General features: G+C 29.7%; 3 protein-coding genes across 5 annotated transcripts in view; 1 reads left to right on the plus strand and 2 right to left on the minus strand.

The window, feature by feature from the left end:
• Nucleotides 1-1,628: 1,628 nt before the first annotated feature.
• Nucleotides 1,629-5,119, minus strand: LOC122523993 (tuftelin-interacting protein 11). The gene is made up of 8 exons (XM_043646013.1): nucleotides 4,812-5,119; nucleotides 4,399-4,624; nucleotides 4,130-4,307; nucleotides 3,096-4,048; nucleotides 2,804-3,000; nucleotides 2,282-2,710; nucleotides 2,033-2,193; nucleotides 1,629-1,934 (listed from the first exon to the last, which is right to left on the minus strand). The coding sequence occupies exons 1-8, from the start codon at nucleotides 4,918-4,920 to the stop codon at nucleotides 1,683-1,685; spliced, it is 2,505 nt and encodes an 834-aa protein (XP_043501948.1). The 5' UTR covers nucleotides 4,921-5,119; the 3' UTR covers nucleotides 1,629-1,682.
• A 212-nt stretch (nucleotides 5,120-5,331) lies between these two features.
• On the plus strand, nucleotides 5,332-8,380 carry LOC122523994 (coiled-coil and C2 domain-containing protein 2A-like). The gene is made up of 3 exons (XM_043646014.1): nucleotides 5,332-7,055; nucleotides 7,126-7,280; nucleotides 7,364-8,380. The coding sequence occupies exons 1-3, from the start codon at nucleotides 5,429-5,431 to the stop codon at nucleotides 7,910-7,912; spliced, it is 2,331 nt and encodes a 776-aa protein (XP_043501949.1). The 5' UTR covers nucleotides 5,332-5,428; the 3' UTR covers nucleotides 7,913-8,380.
• Nucleotides 8,381-10,159: 1,779 nt separating this feature from the next.
• LOC122524082 (elongation of very long chain fatty acids protein 4-like) overlaps nucleotides 10,160-16,626 on the minus strand; it is a 17,554-nt gene continuing 11,087 nt past the window's right edge. The window contains exons 2-7 of one of the 3 annotated variants that reach the window (XM_043646159.1): nucleotides 15,075-15,145; nucleotides 13,027-13,111; nucleotides 12,018-12,286; nucleotides 11,408-11,579; nucleotides 10,950-11,227; nucleotides 10,160-10,391 (exon numbers count right to left, since the gene is read on the minus strand). In XM_043646159.1, coding sequence (XP_043502094.1) covers nucleotides 10,209-10,391; nucleotides 10,950-11,227; nucleotides 11,408-11,579; nucleotides 12,018-12,286; nucleotides 13,027-13,108 — 984 coding nt within the window. In that variant the 5' untranslated portion in view covers nucleotides 13,109-13,111; nucleotides 15,075-15,145 and the 3' untranslated portion in view covers nucleotides 10,160-10,208. Of the gene's footprint in view, nucleotides 10,392-10,949; nucleotides 11,228-11,407; nucleotides 11,580-12,017; nucleotides 12,287-13,026; nucleotides 13,112-15,074; nucleotides 15,159-16,626 lie in introns of those variants that run through there. The other 2 variants (XM_043646161.1, XM_043646162.1) reach the window with 2 other exon arrangements.

The raw sequence follows: 16,626 nt of genomic DNA on the forward strand, positions 1-16,626 counted from the left end.
TAAGATGAATGTTTTAATATACCATCGAGAAATTAAAAAAAGAGGGGTAATAATCTTGATAATAAGTTTAACAACAACAAAAATGTATCTCCCCCCTTTTAAATCTAACATTTGCAATCCAGATCACGCGTGGATATATGCAAAGTTAGTAATTTATGAAATTTCATGATATCTTGCGTAAATTATACGTTGCAGTTAGAAAAATTCTTCAAACGTTCAATAGAAAAATATCACGCGTTATTATAACGCTTGCAAATAGGTAAGAGAAATGAAAATATTCCTATTTAAAAATCTACATTTTGCTAACTATTGGAAAATTATTCCCAAAAAAAACAAGAATATAATAGAAACTTTATAAAAGATGATCGCATAATATTCTATACAAATATTATTACCATTTATAAAAATTCAATTAAATTTGCACCTTAACATTATTATAAATGTTAAATAATACACACATAACATATATATGATATTTATTTAATATACATATTACTTATCGAAATAAAAACTAAAAGGAAAAAGGTTGTTTCTTTAGTCGAATATCTTAATAACACAAGGTTACTAAAAATACAAAAAATATATAAAGTAAATGTAAATTGAAAATAACTAAAGATGTATCTCCGGGTAGAAGAGATGTATCTTCTTTATGGTCGTGGACAAGCAAGCCGAGAAAAGAAGAAGACAGTGGAGACAGCCGGTTACTAGGCAGACACACGGTCCTCGGCGTCGATGCAAATTTTCTCGACACCCGAGAGAGCATGGATCGGACGCGTAGGCGAAGAGAAGACGTCCATCCTCTTTTCCTCTTCTCCCTGGACCAGTCTCTCGAGCTCCTCAAGTATACGTTTTGCATACGTTAGTGTTAGTGTACTAACAACACAACACAACAACGACAACGACACGGCGACGACGACGACGACGACGACTTATCGTTTATGTGCACCACACTTCTCTAACGTTTCATACACGCTACTCATTGGCCCTGTTTTTCTCTTTCTCTTTCTTTCTTTCTTTCTTTTACACGCATACAACGCACACACATACATACACGTATGTAAATATATGTACAAACTCTGAAGCAAGTATGGGGTTCCATAGGAATAAAGCAAGCAACTTTCCATATGGAGGAGTTTTAAAAGCTACACCTTGGTAGTGGGATAACCAGAGGCGCCTACACGCGTTCGACTTGAAACTGACCGAACAGAAGTGCTAGGAAGATAAGATTGAAGATCGAAGATGAAAAAACAAACTATATAACTGTCGTCCTTCTTCTCTTAAAATAACACTTCTTCTTTAAGCGCACGGTTTTGATATGTGTGTTATAATAAAGAATTTAATATTATTATATAATTCTATTCGGTCTTTTGGAATATCACAATGTACAATCGTGGTTAGTAGAAATTCTATTTCTTTTTTTCTCTTTTTTTAGCTTTAATATATTTGTTTTTACATAACATTTTTCTTTTCTTTTTTTTACTTTTTTTTTCCTTTCTAATCAAATAAAATTGATCATCATTATACAATAATATAATATATGTACAAACAAAAAACTATCGCATCTATTTGTCGAATAATATTACAAAATACTCGTCGAATGATTCAAGATCGTATTTTTGTTTGAAAATAAATAAAAAAGAAAAAAAAAAAGAAAAAAAAGAAAATCCTTACAAAGTATCTATCTAAAGTTCTGCCATATCGAGCAAGGCGTTCACATTCGTTGGCGTCCAATTGGCTCCGTTGTGATAAACGAAGATCATTTTACCGTCTATATATGCTTGAACATTTCCCACTTTGTAAACTTGCTTCGCTTCTCTGTATTTATTTGGAATAGGCATGAAGAGTATTCCACGTTCTTCGCACTTTCTCTGAATGAGGTCTTTAAAACCTAAATGAATTTGTGGTGCTGCTATTCTGACTGCTTCTGCCAATCTCTGCAAATAAATCAAATTAAATGAATATTATTGTGTGCGAAGATTGAATTAAACCAATCTTAGAGTCCAGTCATAGATAAAATAATTTTTGTTTGTACCTCTATCCTTGGTTGTACCACGGATGGCATCTGCGACATCATCGTTGACTGAGTTCTCTCCAAATTGTTCAAGTACGAAACTTGGTCCATAGTTCCAGGTTGATGACTTGGAGGTGCAGTTAACGCTCTGTTTAGTATATCGATAGTCTTCTTGAAATGTTCTGTGAAATAAAAATATATTTTCAATGTTATCTTCTTAAAGAGTATATTTAATAAATATTTTTTCTAATCGCATAAATATTATAATACCTTTTACTAATGGTTCAGCCAATAATTTATCACTCAGCATACCCTTCCATCCCATATACCAATTCATAACTTGATCATAATCCGGAGAATGATTTAACCAAAAAGATAATACTTGTTCCCATTTAGGGAAGAAAAATTTGTCGAGTAAATTGGCCATTATGTGTGATGGTATTAATTCTTTCCATTCTATCACCCAATTCCATTGATCCAAATGCTGCTGATGCGGATTTATGACAAACTCGGATAAAGCTATTTGAAGTTTTGGTATAATATTTTTAACTAGGAAAGCTTCCATGTCGGCCTTAGCGAATACTTCCGACCAAGGTTGTAACATTAATCTTGCCGATCTATCTGACGGATGCCAGCCTCCTAAAGCAGAACCCAGTTTGCGTCTTATGATTGGATATATTAACGTATCCAACCAATTACCTAAAAATTCATTAAAAACATATCAGTTTAGTTGATTCAAATTAAAGGGAAAAATGAACAAGATAATTATAATTATTATTTTGTTATATTTACGCATTAATGGTAACCATGGATGGATCCATGTGTGTATTGGAACAGTATCTGTGAGGGGATTCCATTCTTCTACTTCTAAAGTAAGCTTAGGAAGTATTAACAGATCTAAAATATTTTCAAAAATCCATCCAGGTAACAATGGTATCCAATGTTCTAATAATTCTATTAACGGATCTGGCTGCCTGCATGCCCATTGACTAATTTATAAAAAAGAAAGTCATTTATTTATTAATATTTTATATAAGACATGTAATTTCTATTGCAAACAAAACAAAAATTATATAAAACTTACTGTACAGCTCCTCTGATAGAAGGCATCCAAGCATTCCAAACAAGTTGGCCGTAGGGATGAATTGTTCTTGTTTGAAGTGGACTCATACCAGCTTCTAATATTTCTTTCCATTGTTCAAACAATTTAATTGGTTGTTTCGGTTGCATTAACGGATTCCAAGAAACTAAATAATCCTTTATTTTCGGACCCACAAAACTGGTTGCCAAATCACCCAATTCGTACATCTTGTATTCCTCGTAATATTTTTCTTGTAAGTTTTTAAATACATCGGCGATATCTTGCAACGTTATATCGCTTGTTTCGTCCATTAATCTATCGACAACGGCTAGAACATTTTCCAAAGTATCAATGAGTTGTCCATGCTGATCTACAACTTTGGATAAATTTTTTTTCTCCGCTTCTAACACTATCACTCTATCGTTAAGGTGTCTCGCTCTTCTATCATTTTGTATGATATCTTGTTCGCACATATCCACTAGAAGATTTAAATTATGCTGCAATTCCGGTAAAGCAAAATTTATTTTATCCTTTTTATTAACGCTAGGAATAGTTTCATCGGGATATTGCTGACCACTAGCTATCGCATGATAACCACTCAAAATTCTTTGCTCGGGTCCAGTCATATCTATAACTTTGACCCTGCTCATTTCACTACAAAGCGGAAGTTTTCTATTTGGTTTCAATTTACCATCTTCTAAAACTTGATCGACACTGCGATATGAGTATTTGACTTTTTTCTTATTACTAATCGTATCTCCTTTACGCCATTGAGATACTTTGGGTTTAGAATCTTTTGTTTCCTCTACTTCTTCTTTCCTCTTTTCAATAACTTTTGGTCCTTTTTCTGGACCGTATGCACCAATGGCACCTCTACCTTTCCTAAAGTGAGCTTCTACTGGCGCGCTTATTCCTTGCAATTGTTTTCCTAATCCTTTGCCAGGTTCAAAACCCATCTAAAATTATATAAATATTTTATTAGTTATACAATTAATTGTGATTATATTATATAATACAAAAGTATTATTTATTCTTACCTGTAGTAAAAGTTTTGCTCCAATTCCTTTAGTGTGAACTTCCCAACTACCAACACCGCTTTTCATAAACGAAGGATTCACTTGATATCTCTTTTTACGTAATCCAGCTATATCCCCTTCTACGTTCAACGAAAATGATGCACGTTGTTTAGAATTACTCGGTTTCTCATCCTCCGAGCTAGAAATATTAAGAAATTAATTAGAAAATAGAAAGATATAGATCTATATATATATATGATTAATTATTATTACATTATTTATAATAATACCTTGAACTATGAAAATATCCCTCGTCTCTTTGGGACATATTTGTATCATCCTCCTCTTCTTCATCTTTGTCTTTATCTTCTTTTTCTTCTGATGTTTTACCGGCTTGTTGAATCCCTCCGGCAACAAAATGAACCGGAACTGTGTAATTCTTTGGCCCTTTATTATATGTTTTGAAAGATGGTCTTGCAGAAAGTTCATCTTCATCGCTGTCATCTGCCCAGATGCCTAAAATAACATTAAATAATAATATTAGCAATTTAAGTGAAAAATACCTAGTATGCACAATTAAGTGCCTAATAACTGCATTGTAACCTAAAAAACAATACTTTTTTCAAAATACTAAAATAAATAATACGTTCGAAATTATTCATTATTGTGTAAATATTAATTAATATTTTTTCAAAATTCTTACCAAGCATCTGCTGCTTTTTCGTAAGTTTTCGTCTAGGACGATTAATATTAAATTCATTTTCCAAATCGTAATCGGTTATCTCGAAACTTTCCACTTCGTCTTCCGACATACTTTCTAAAAAATTATCACCAAATTTAAACACTATTCCAAATAATATAATACTAATTTCTTTTTTTTAATAGTCACGTTTATTAACACTCATTACACTAACATTAAAAACGATTAAAGACAAGAACACTTGCGCTTTCAATAATATCAAGGCTAATAAATATACAAATACATCTGCTGCCAAAAGTGTCTAGTAGTTGAAATATTTACTCCAAACAAAAAGTTAGTTAAAGTAAAATTCTGTCTTATCGATGCTCGGTAAAAATAAAAAGTAGAAATCTGTTTTATCTATTCTGGAAAAGAAGAAACCTATCCTTGATCTTACCGAATGTCGATAAGATAGATTTCTTTTTAAAGAACTGTCGGTAAAAATAATTATAATATACAGTAGAGTAGTTTATCAAATAAGTTTGCGTTGCTATGGAAACACAATCGTATACACAAAATAGAATAGAAAATGTCATCGTAGTGTCATGTGTAAAAGATTAAGTTATGAGTATATTTGAAATATGAATTTTGTGAAAGAAAAATTACATGATAGTGATAAGCAAGATCTTAGTCTTAATTATGCTTATCCTGTAGTAAATAACGATCAACAGATGAACAGTGTCATAGTAAAAAATGGTAAAAGTCCTCGAGAAAAAATTGACAAAATTTCATTAATAGAAGATGGATTATATACTTCAAGTAATCCATTTACACGCAATGTGACTAAACCATATTTACTTAATAACATAAGTATGTTAGATCATGAAACAGCACCAAAGTTATCCGGAAAATTAATAGAAATTGCTATACGCAGCGTGAACATTAATTCTAAGAATGATCAAAGTGAACCGAGCATTGAGATTACTTCTGTGTCACTTTTATTTAGGAAGAAAGTTATATGTAAGACTAATAAACCGTTTAATAGAAAATTACATAAATTATTACTAAGGAACTCGGAAAGTAACAATCTCTCGATAGAAGTTTACTCTAAAGATGGTCAGTCTACTGTTTTGCCATTACCATTGCCGAAACATTCAGTTAAAAATAATAATATTGAGATAGAATTTGGTATAGCTGATAGTTCAGGAAAAATACACTCAGGTACTGTAGTATGCACGGTATCTTTAATTTTACATTGTCCGAGTCAAGAAGAAACTAGTACAACATATTTGCATAGATTAAGCAACGATCCGAATGATCCACAAAATGCTCTTTCTTTACATAGACCGAGAAAAAATATATCCAATAGAGAAACCAAATATTTTTTATTAGAAGATCCTGCCTTACGTTTTGAAAATATAGAAGATAATCTTGTAATTAAAAAAAAGGAAAGACAGATAATGAAACCTCCAGATGTAGCTGTAATAGAACAGCCTATTCTTTCTCTCTTGGATCTATCTTTTAGAAATTTATTACAAGCAAGGCGTCCGTTAAGACCATCCTCCAATACGCATCGACATCACACCATTGGTAAAGCTCTTCTTTCTGTTACTATTTTACGTGGAGTAGAGATTCCAATTAGAGAAGAATCTGCATTGGTTCAACCACTGTTAGAAGTAGATTGGGGTGGTGTTATTCATACTACTCCAATCGCAGATGGTCCAGCACCGATATGGCATCAAACGATGCACTTTGAGTTACCAAGAAAGAATGGGGAATATAATGTAAAGTTACGTTTATACGATCAGCATCCAGTATGGGGTCAGCAGTGGTTAGGTGAGGCAAGAATACCTCTTGAACATCATAGAAATTATCAAGAATTAGAACGCTGGGTAGCCTTGTCACCTTTGTGTAGTCCCAAAATATTATTCGGTTACGTACAAGCCAGTCCTGGTCATTCTCATACAAGAATTTATACTCTGATGAAATTAGAGTTGCCTGGTAATGCTAAATTGATGGAGGATAGTACGATTAATACTCTGTTAAAAAATATTCAACGTTGTCTTTTATCTCCATATAAAATAACGGATATACATAGTCCGGAAGAAGCGGCTAGACTTGCGATGCTATTACCAGAAGTGCCCAATCATTATGGACCTTTAACGCCTCGTCAAGCTTTAAATGCAAATAAGGTTGATCATTACGGTCGCGCTGTTTTACTTGCATCTTTACTTGAAAGTTTTGGCTTGCAGACATACGTACTAATAGGTATTAACGATATGAAAATTAAATTTTTAAATAAGATATTAGTTTGATATACTTTAATAAAACTTTTTAGGTTCTTCTCAGACAAGTAAATATGCAGCCTTTGTCTTAAGCATAGAAGAAAATACAGACACTGTTATTTGGGATCCTGAAACTAGCGATCATTATAAATCAGATGACAGTCGTTGTCCTTTAATTAAGGTTTCCCATTTAGTTAATTATTCTGGTGTAAGTTGAAAGTGTTTGTATTTTGATCTTGAAATTATGATTCCTGCTTACTACGCATTCAAATATACAAATGTTTCTTATAGATATGGGAGAATTTACAAAAGTCTATGTTAGCGCATAATTTAAAATACGATGTGAAAAGTAGCAAGGATTGGCGCCCGATAGGAATCATTGCTCCTTCTACTAGCGAACGTACTGTTCAAGTTCTTGAATTGAACGTACACCAAGAAGAAGAAGAAGAAGAAACTCTTCGTGATTCGGCTATGCAAATGGAACAACATTTACGAGATAAATTTTCCCATTGGCGTAGTTCAGCCGAATTAACAACCATTTACAATCGCCATGCTATCGCAGTCCTACGAAATTACATTTCAAAGATCGAAGATAATAATACGTCTAGGCAACCGGATAAAAAAGATTTGAAACAATTGTACAGAGCTTATTACATGCACGGTTTCGTATTGAACTTGAGACAGTCAACTTTGGAGGATTTAATAGAACGCTTAGCTTCTACGAAAACCCATAATGTAACTGGTCCTGTAGAATTTGCCATAGCTTATCATATAAAACGTTACATCGGTAAAACTAATTCGATTTGGTTAGCAGTCGCAGTACTTAGAAGTCGTGATTAAAGAACGAATCATTCTTTTTTCTTTTTTCTTTTTATAATTGGACATATAAAAAAGTTTAAAACTTTGTACTTAATATTTTGTAAAGTCTTCGTATATGGCAATGCATCAATTATCATGTGAGATGATCATCTGTTAATTTTGGTCGTTGTATCAAAAAGAAGTGTTATAAAATGCTTAGCAATTGTGCTTAAAAATGAAGAGAAGTTTATCAAGAGTGATGAGAAAGAGGACGCGTGACCTCTTTTTAGCATCGCACAGCAATGCATTTTATATAACAATTATATTTTTTAGTTACATTGCGATAATGACAAAAACACATATTTAACAATAGGGATATTATCTAAACACTCATCTCTTTTTCTCTCTCGATTATAATAGATAAAGAATTAAAACAATGGATCCCGGTTTGCCTCATTCAATCATTCTTCATATTAATGTATACATGTATAAATATTTTGTAAATATCTAGCACGCCATGTTACACGTTTATTTATTAGACATGATTTAGTTGGCACGCTTTATACGTGGCGAGAGACAATTGTTTAAACAATTAAGCGTGTGTCCTGTTGACGAATAGGACCAAAGAAATAAAAAAAAAAAGAAAAGAAATGATCTGAAATATTGGACGATGAGCAATTTCGCATATTTTGATGAGTCCCTTCATTTATTTATTTATTTATTTATTTATTTATTTATTGACTCTTTTCTTTTTTAAACTTAATTTACGTGATCAGTTCTTTTATATATTCGAAATATAATAATGACAATACGATAAGAGAATATTCGTAGAAAAATGTTCGTATAAAATTGCTACTGAAAAATTGGACGATTTTTCTTGAAATAACATTTCCTCGGATAGTTAGAATAATAATATTAATTCGAAAAAAGTGGAATACAAAAAGAGGATTGTCTTTGATCCTTTTTTTTTTTTTTGCTTTCTCTCTCATTTTCTTCCCTCTCTCTCTCTCTCTTGTTTTTCAAAAATTTGTTTATTTTTGTGCGTACGATTAATTAAATAGTGTGTGTGTAATTTTACACGAGAATTATCATTCCAATTAAAAATACAGGGATTGTGTTGATTGAGAGAAAGGGAAGGAAAAAAGAAAGTATAAAAAAAAAATGTTTCATCGCGAGACATTTTCATGCGAGTTTTGCATTCCTGGTATTATTATTTTTTTTTTAATATTTGTATATTTGTTTATTTAAATTAATGCGCCTACGTGCGACCGAATTTCGATCCTGCATTATTTTATTTTATTTTATTTTATTTTATTTTCTTCCTTAACTATGTCAATCAATTTTTAATTATTTGTTGCATTCCAAATATTTTGCATTCTTGAAAGGGGTAGTATGTGTCTTTCGATTATCGTAAATTATTGTATTTCCTTCCCCCATTTCTTACCTTTCCTTCACCTTTCTTTTTATCAAAGCCCCTTTTTCGCAACATTTCTAGCTTACATGCTTTATATATATTTATTTATTTATTTATTTATTTATTTATTTATATATATATTCCTTCATTTATTTATTTATTTATTTATTTAATTATGTATGTACTATACTAATATTATATGTACAATTATTCTCTTCGAATCGACGGATTATCCGAAAAAAATCAAAAAAAAAAAGCTAAAATTTTATTCAAATCTGTCGATCGTAGAGAAAAAAAAAAAGTGTCGCATGCCGGTAACTTGAAAGAAAAAGTTTACGTACGACATACCAAAAATCTGATCTATAGATCAATCTATAGATCTATCGAACAAAATCGAAGAGGAAGAGAAGTAAATAGGTTTGACGTTATTTTTTCTTTTTTTTTTTTTCTTTTTCTCCCATCGAATTAACAATCACAATGATGATGACCACAATAATATAAAGGGGATGACGGTGATAATGAAAATGAATTAAAAAAGAACAAAAAAATATATATATATATATATAAAAAAAAAAAATATATCTGTGAATACGCAGAATCGTTCTCCCAACCCTTTCATTTTTTTCTAGTTTTTTTTTTCTAGTTTTTTTTCTATTTTTGTTCGTTCGTTCTTTTAAATGGCTGCTGGTTGCTATTGTTGCTTTTTTAACATCTCTTCCTTTTCATTTGTAAAATCTAACGATTAAGTTCGAGCATTTCTTCTCTTCCTTTTTTTTCTTTTTTTTTCCTTTAAGGATAAAAGAAAAAAAGAAAAGAAAAAATTCTCGGGGAAAATTGTTGGGTTCTTTTTTTTTCCATTTTTTTTTTTTTTTTTAATAATTAATTCTTCTCTTTCTCTCTTACTTTCTTTCTTTTTTTTTTTTACTAATTGCTAACAACGTTCCTTTTCGTAACCCCGTTTGCGTACCCATTGGCATGACCATTCGTGGTAATACCGTTGCTGACAACTTCACCGACATTCTTCTCGATTTGATTATTTCCAATCTTCTTCAATATTACCTTCGATTTGAGCCTCTCCAATCGTCTTTCCGCGTACGCTTGTTTACCCTAGAAAAAAAAGAAAAAAAAACAAATACATTGACGTGCAAGTGTCCAACATTCTTTTTTCCCCCCTGTCGATTCAATTTTATTTTCTTTTTTTATTTGAAAAAGAAAATAATTTTATTTGCTCACGATGTAAAAATAAATTAAATAAAATTCGTAAAAAAATGTCTATTTTTGTTGTCTTTTAAAATTAATTAATACAAATTAATTTTAATTTAATGTGTTGTATTTTGCTTTTGAATGAAATGAAATGAAATTTTAATCCTAATTGTTTCGTAGATAAATTTCCGATAGAAAATAAAAATGACAACAGGGGGGGTGGGGGTGGGCGTCTGTTGGAATAATAATTTTTGGTCGTAAAATATATATATATATATATTAAAAAAAAAATAAAATAATAAAATAAAATAAAATTAAATAATAAAAAAAAATTAAAAATAATTAAAAAATTATATAAATATATATAAATTATTAAACATATTAAAAAAATTTAATTAAATTATTAAATATATTAAAATTATTAATAACATATTATTAAAATTAAAAAATATAAATATTTACCTTGGCGATATAGGCCTTAGCATAAAAGTTTCCAAATAGAACGATAAATGAGATCATGTAAATGACAAGTGCATATTGCATCCAAAGTGGAAAATCGCAACCCGAACGAATACCATTGATACCGAGTATCAAAGCAGTTGTAAATTGGATCAATTGAAGAATCGTCAAGTATTTCTTCCACCAAAGATATTTCGACACTGTTGGGCCCAAAGCAGCCAATCCGTAATAGGAATACATTAACACGTGGATGAAACTGTTTACCATGGCTGGTAAGAAAGCTGGAATGTGATGGATTATTTAACGTTAAATGGTCATTTCGTAAAAGGTGTCCCGTTATGAACATAAATCGATACTCGTAAAATATTCCTAAAGAATATTTAAGCAAGTATTTAAATACAGGAGAGAAGGAAGGGGGTTTATTTATTTTGTTTCTTTTTTTTTTTTTTGTTAATACTCACTGGATCCACTCGGAACCCATTTGATTCCGATCCACCAAAGTGAGAACATCGTCGAGTGATGATAAACGTGCAGGAAACTCAATTGATTATCTTTTTTGCGTAAAATGAAGAAAAAGGTGTCACAGAATTCTAACAGTTTACTGAAATAATACCACCATACTGCGTGCGCGATCTGCAAAATGAATCATTATTTTTTATATTCGTATATACGAATAATGATTATTTATAAAATTCGTATCGTTTTAAATGGTTATTCCAATTATTCGTTAATTTTTCATTTCTTTTTTTATCTACCTTTTGAATCGAGTCAAATTATTGTCATTCGAAATGTAGAAACAATTTCAATTATTTTCTAATAATAATATTTTATTGGAAGAGTTGCACAGATGTTTGGTAAGAAAAACGAAATGTTGTAATAATTAAAAGACAAACAAATATTTTTTCGTATAATTGGAAAATATTATTACAATTATCTTGAAATAATAGAATTTAAAATTCATTTTAGAATTTTAATTAGAATTAATAGAATTTAATTAATTTTTTTTTCCTAATAATATTTAAATAATTAAATAAATAAAAAATAAGATTTTTGTTCGAAATGATTTCTTACCTGCATTTCGTCAGGACGCGTTATATGTCTAATCGGTTGACACACATAACTATATCGTAACCTTGTAGATGCAACGAAAAGTTGTATTGCAATGTATGCATTTAAACAAGCCATGGCAAGATTATAAGGGACGAGAGCCCAAGTTAGTTTAAATGCTTTTCGTTTTTTCATAGCCTTTGGTCCAGCCCAAACGATCATTAAATACAACATCGTGTATATTAAAGTTGGTTTTGGTGAATCGACTAGCAACCATCCTCTCGTTCTTTCATCTTATCATTCAAACAAAAATTTATAATCATTTTAATTATATTTATTATATTCCTATCGTTTAAAAATGAAACCACTAATATAGAATGAGATTTTTTTTAAACAATTTAGATAACGAAGAAAATATTTTCTTTTATTTATAAATAAATATTTATTTTATATGAAAATTAAAAAGAAATTAAAAATAAAATTAAAAGAAAAATTTTATATAAAATAAACAAATTATTTTATATAAATAAATAATATATATATATATATATTTTTTTTATTTATATTATTTTTTTTATATTAAATTTATGCGTAAAATGTTAAAATGTGTTATTATGTAAAATTTATATATTTTTTATATAAATTTATTTTTATTTTATATAATTTATATTATTGTTTTTATTATTATTATTTTATTTATATTATTTTATATATATTATGCATTTTTCTATATATAAATTATAGGAAGCTGTAGGTTTAATATTAAATTAATCAAAATTAATTTAATTCATTTTGATTAATAATTTTATATTATTTTTATTTGATTACTTTTTTTTTTGTTTTTTGAGAAAGTTTGTACAAATTTTGAAAATAAATTAAAAATTTAATCATTTATACGATGAATTATTTTATCGAATATAATTTCATATAATTTATAATACGTAATAATGAAAGATTGATGTTAAATAATCGAAAGAAAAGAAAAAAGAAACAAAGAAAATAGAATCATGATTAACATGCGAATTAATATTACCTGCCAAAGAGAGAGTCCAAAGATAATAATCGTAGACGTCGTTGATTAGTATCGTTGTCGAATTAATAAAACTCGCCGCCATTGCCTGTAAAATAAAATTAAAAAATCAGAAAAAAAGAAAAAAAATAAAAAACAAAACGTGAAAAGAAACGATCGGAAATTTTTTCGTTTGATCGTTTTCGTTCGTCATTCTTTTTTTTTTTAATTATTACTCTATTATTATTATTATAAAATATTATCATTCGTTGATGATTCTCATTGAAAGATTTGTGAAAAAAAAAATCTTCCTCGAAGATGACAGGTGTTTATAGTAATAAAAGAGAAACCTTCTTCAGGGTCAATCTTCGACTTTCATTTTACACAGGAAATTTAGCAGGGTTGTCTCTCTCGTAGTGTGTGTTAATGTATTTATCATACGTTCGCGTATGTGTGTGTGCGTGTTTGATCAGAGCTTTTTTTTTTTTTTTCGGAATGAAGTGGAACTGTTAATAATGACATTTACGTTTGTAAAATATTGTATAACTTTCTTAACCTCCAATCTTAACCTCCAATCGTGACGTCGACACGTTGACATTTAATTTTATATTTTTTTCTTTTTTATTTTTTTTATTTCTTTCTCTCTCTCTCTCTTTTTCTCTGTTTTTTTTTTACATTATTTGTAGAATTTTGTATAAAAAAAATTAATTATTTTTTCGTTTCTTGAATTCACGAATATTTTGTAAAACATTTTTCGAATATTTTGTAAAATTTAAATATTTTAATTTGAAATATATTTAAATTATTGTAATTTTTATTTACTTTTTTTTTATTATTTTATTTATTAACGTAAAATAGTACTCGTATGTTGACATTGATTTTTTTTTTTGTAAGTTTCGTTTAACAAATTATTACTCTATCGTATTTCGTTTTTGAGATATTTTATACGTAATTTTATTAATTCGTTTGATTATTTTAGTTATTTTAGTTTTGTTCAAAAATTTACGACAAAAAAAATTACAGGATTATACTCGTTAGGATTCGTTAAAATTTAGTATATTTTTTGTGTATAAATTGTTTGTAATAATTTGAAAAAAAAAAATGAAGTTAAATTATCAATGATATATGTTTGAAGAATTTTGTTTAAAAATATTTGTAATATCTTAGGTTCGTTTTGTACATACATCATACGGTCATTCACTTTTAATCTAACAAAAAAAAACTATAACTTTCACATAACGAGAAAACTCTCAATTGCGATCGTATAATTCGAATCCCAACCGGAAACTAATTTCCTCGTGGAATCGTGCAATTCATATCGCAAATCTCGAATTTCAACGACTTAAATAATTAAAATAAAAAACAAAAAAAGGTTAGACGAAAAAGTATCGGTGAATTACGAATTAAAATTAATTTCTAAAGAAGAAACAAAAAAAAATTAAATAAATTTCAACTTTCCCATCGTTTAAACGATTATCAATCAAATTTCCAATAGAGATTGATCGTTAAATTTATTCTTTTTTTTTTGTTAATTGATTTGTTAAACTATAACGAGAGTTTATATAAATTTTCCCAGTGAAATCGGTGATCTATCTTTTTCTCTTTAAGTTTCCTCGTTGTATATATCCATCAAGTTCCGGCCGACATGAGCATCTTTATCTCCTAGCATTAAATGATTTCCCATAGTGAAAGTTAGAATAAACCAGTTGATCCTAACAGCGAAAGTGTTATAAACGTAACTTCTTTTTTAAATCGAACTTGCCAAATTATTATTAATAATCAAGGCGTAACGTAACGTAATAATACAAAAATTAAATAAAATATATCAAAAATTCGTCATATTTAAATTATTACATTTTTAATTTAAATTTGTATCGTTGCAAATTAATCGTAAATTTGATATTCGATCGGATATGGAAAAAAAAAAAAAATAGAAAAATTAAATTAAATTTAATTTAATACGAAATATAATGTATACGCACAATCGTTTAATTATTAATTTATTTTTAAATAAAATATTTTCATATAATAGAAAAATAAATTAAACAAAATAGGAGAGGGGATCCTCTTACCTCGATTTCGCAGGATCAACTTTCCCCGATAAAACGAAGATGATCTTCTAGCACGACGATACTCTCGTTGACTTTCCAGCCACCACCGGAAGAAAAAAAAAAAACGTAATTTCAGGAAATACTTAACATCAAATTAATGACTGTTACGACGACGACGACAACGACGATGACAACGACGACGCGCATACAAAAACTTGTATTTACGGTGTATTATTAAAAATACATATAAACCCTCAACAAATATTTCCTAGATGGTTTTTTAAGAAACAAAAAATAACAAAGCACAACGTCAGGACGAAACTCGCTTTAAAATCACTTTTCTTTCTTTTTCTTTCTTTCCCCCGCGATAATAAAAAAAAAACAAATCTAAAAATTAAGAAGAAAAATATATAATTAAAAATAATAATAATAATAATAATAATAATAGAATAAGAGGAATAATAAACAAAATTAGACCGAAACGAAATGAAATTGTCTGCCGGAGTTTTGAAAGAAAAATGAAAAAATTGAATCGTTCTCCCAAAAACACGGAAGATGAGAGGCTGATTGAGATTGGTACCGAACGATGATGATCAAGGAGAACGATATTGAAGAAGACGATGCTGATCGGCAATGTAGCAGCGTCTCGCGTAGAAGTGACCGGTGTACTTTATAACCTTGGTCTTGGTTCCGAAGTAAGATAACCGTGAAAGAAGGAGAAGAAGAAGGGGGAAAAAGAAGTGGTGGTGGGTAAACCCCTTAAGAGAAAAGTAGTAGTAGTAGAGGGGGGAGGGCTGGTGGAAATGTTAACACAGAGAGTAAGTGAGTTTTTTGCATAAAACGACGCCAAAATGTAAAAGCTGAGAAGGAACTTGGAGTTTCCGGCTAAATCCGACGGGTATTGGGGTATTTACTGCACGTGGATTGGATTGGAGTGGGGGAAGGAGTCAGTGATAGGCGGATCGGTTGAGTAGGAGTGGGGGCAGGAACGCAATTGGATAGATCATTTAATATCAATTGACATTTTAATAACAGTCAAAGATATTCATTTTATCTTTAACGTTGTTCGATTACTTTTAACTGAGTTGCCGTTGAAATTGAGTAGTTTTGGTTCGGTTTGGTGTTTTGTTTTTTTTCTTTCTTTCATTTCATATGCTCGCACCTTTCTTCAATGGTGTTTCACCTTTCCTGGACAGAAACGTGTCTCTCCTACTACGATGGTCAAAGTCTCTTCGACTGTGTGACCCCATTTTCACGGCGAGAGTATAACAGAAAACTTGTTTTCAGAACCTTTATTTGAAAGAGGTATTTCATTATTACCTCCTTTATTTTCACGGGCAAGGACAACCGGAAATTATTCTTTATTTTATAGTATTTTCAACCGGGCGGGGGGTGGTGAGGGTTGGAGTGGGGGTGGGGAGGAATTTTTTTCCCGAATTGCAATTAAAGTTTCACTTTCAGTTTTGAAATGATTATTTCATCGAGTTTATCGTTCAACGAGTTAATCATTACTTTTAATGTTCATTTTTAAGCATTGGAATTTTTAATTATTCGTTATTATTATTATTATTAT

This window comes from Polistes fuscatus, unplaced genomic scaffold, assembly GCF_010416935.1.
Source record: "Polistes fuscatus isolate 324 unplaced genomic scaffold, CU_Pfus_HIC Scaffold7, whole genome shotgun sequence".
Lineage (NCBI taxonomy): Eukaryota > Metazoa > Arthropoda > Insecta > Hymenoptera > Vespidae > Polistes > Polistes fuscatus.

Bases quoted from the DNA above. Each gene is read 5' to 3' on its own strand.
- LOC122523994 (XM_043646014.1), top strand. From the start codon at position 5,429: ATGAATTTTGTGAAAGAAAAATTACATGATAGTGATAAGCAAGATCTT. The intron at 7,056-7,125 runs GTATTAACGATA...AAAACTTTTTAG, and splicing joins GCAGACATACGTACTAATAG to GTTCTTCTCAGACAAGTAAA. The intron at 7,281-7,363 runs GTAAGTTGAAAG...TGTTTCTTATAG, and splicing joins ATTTAGTTAATTATTCTGGT to ATATGGGAGAATTTACAAAA.
- LOC122523993 (XM_043646013.1), bottom strand. From the start codon at position 4,920: ATGTCGGAAGACGAAGTGGAAAGTTTCGAGATAACCGATTACGATTTG. The intron at 4,308-4,398 runs GTATTATTATAA...TAATATTTCTAG, and splicing joins GGATATTTTCATAGTTCAAG to CTCGGAGGATGAGAAACCGA. The intron at 2,711-2,803 runs GTAAATATAACA...ATGAATTTTTAG, and splicing joins TCCATGGTTACCATTAATGC to GTAATTGGTTGGATACGTTA.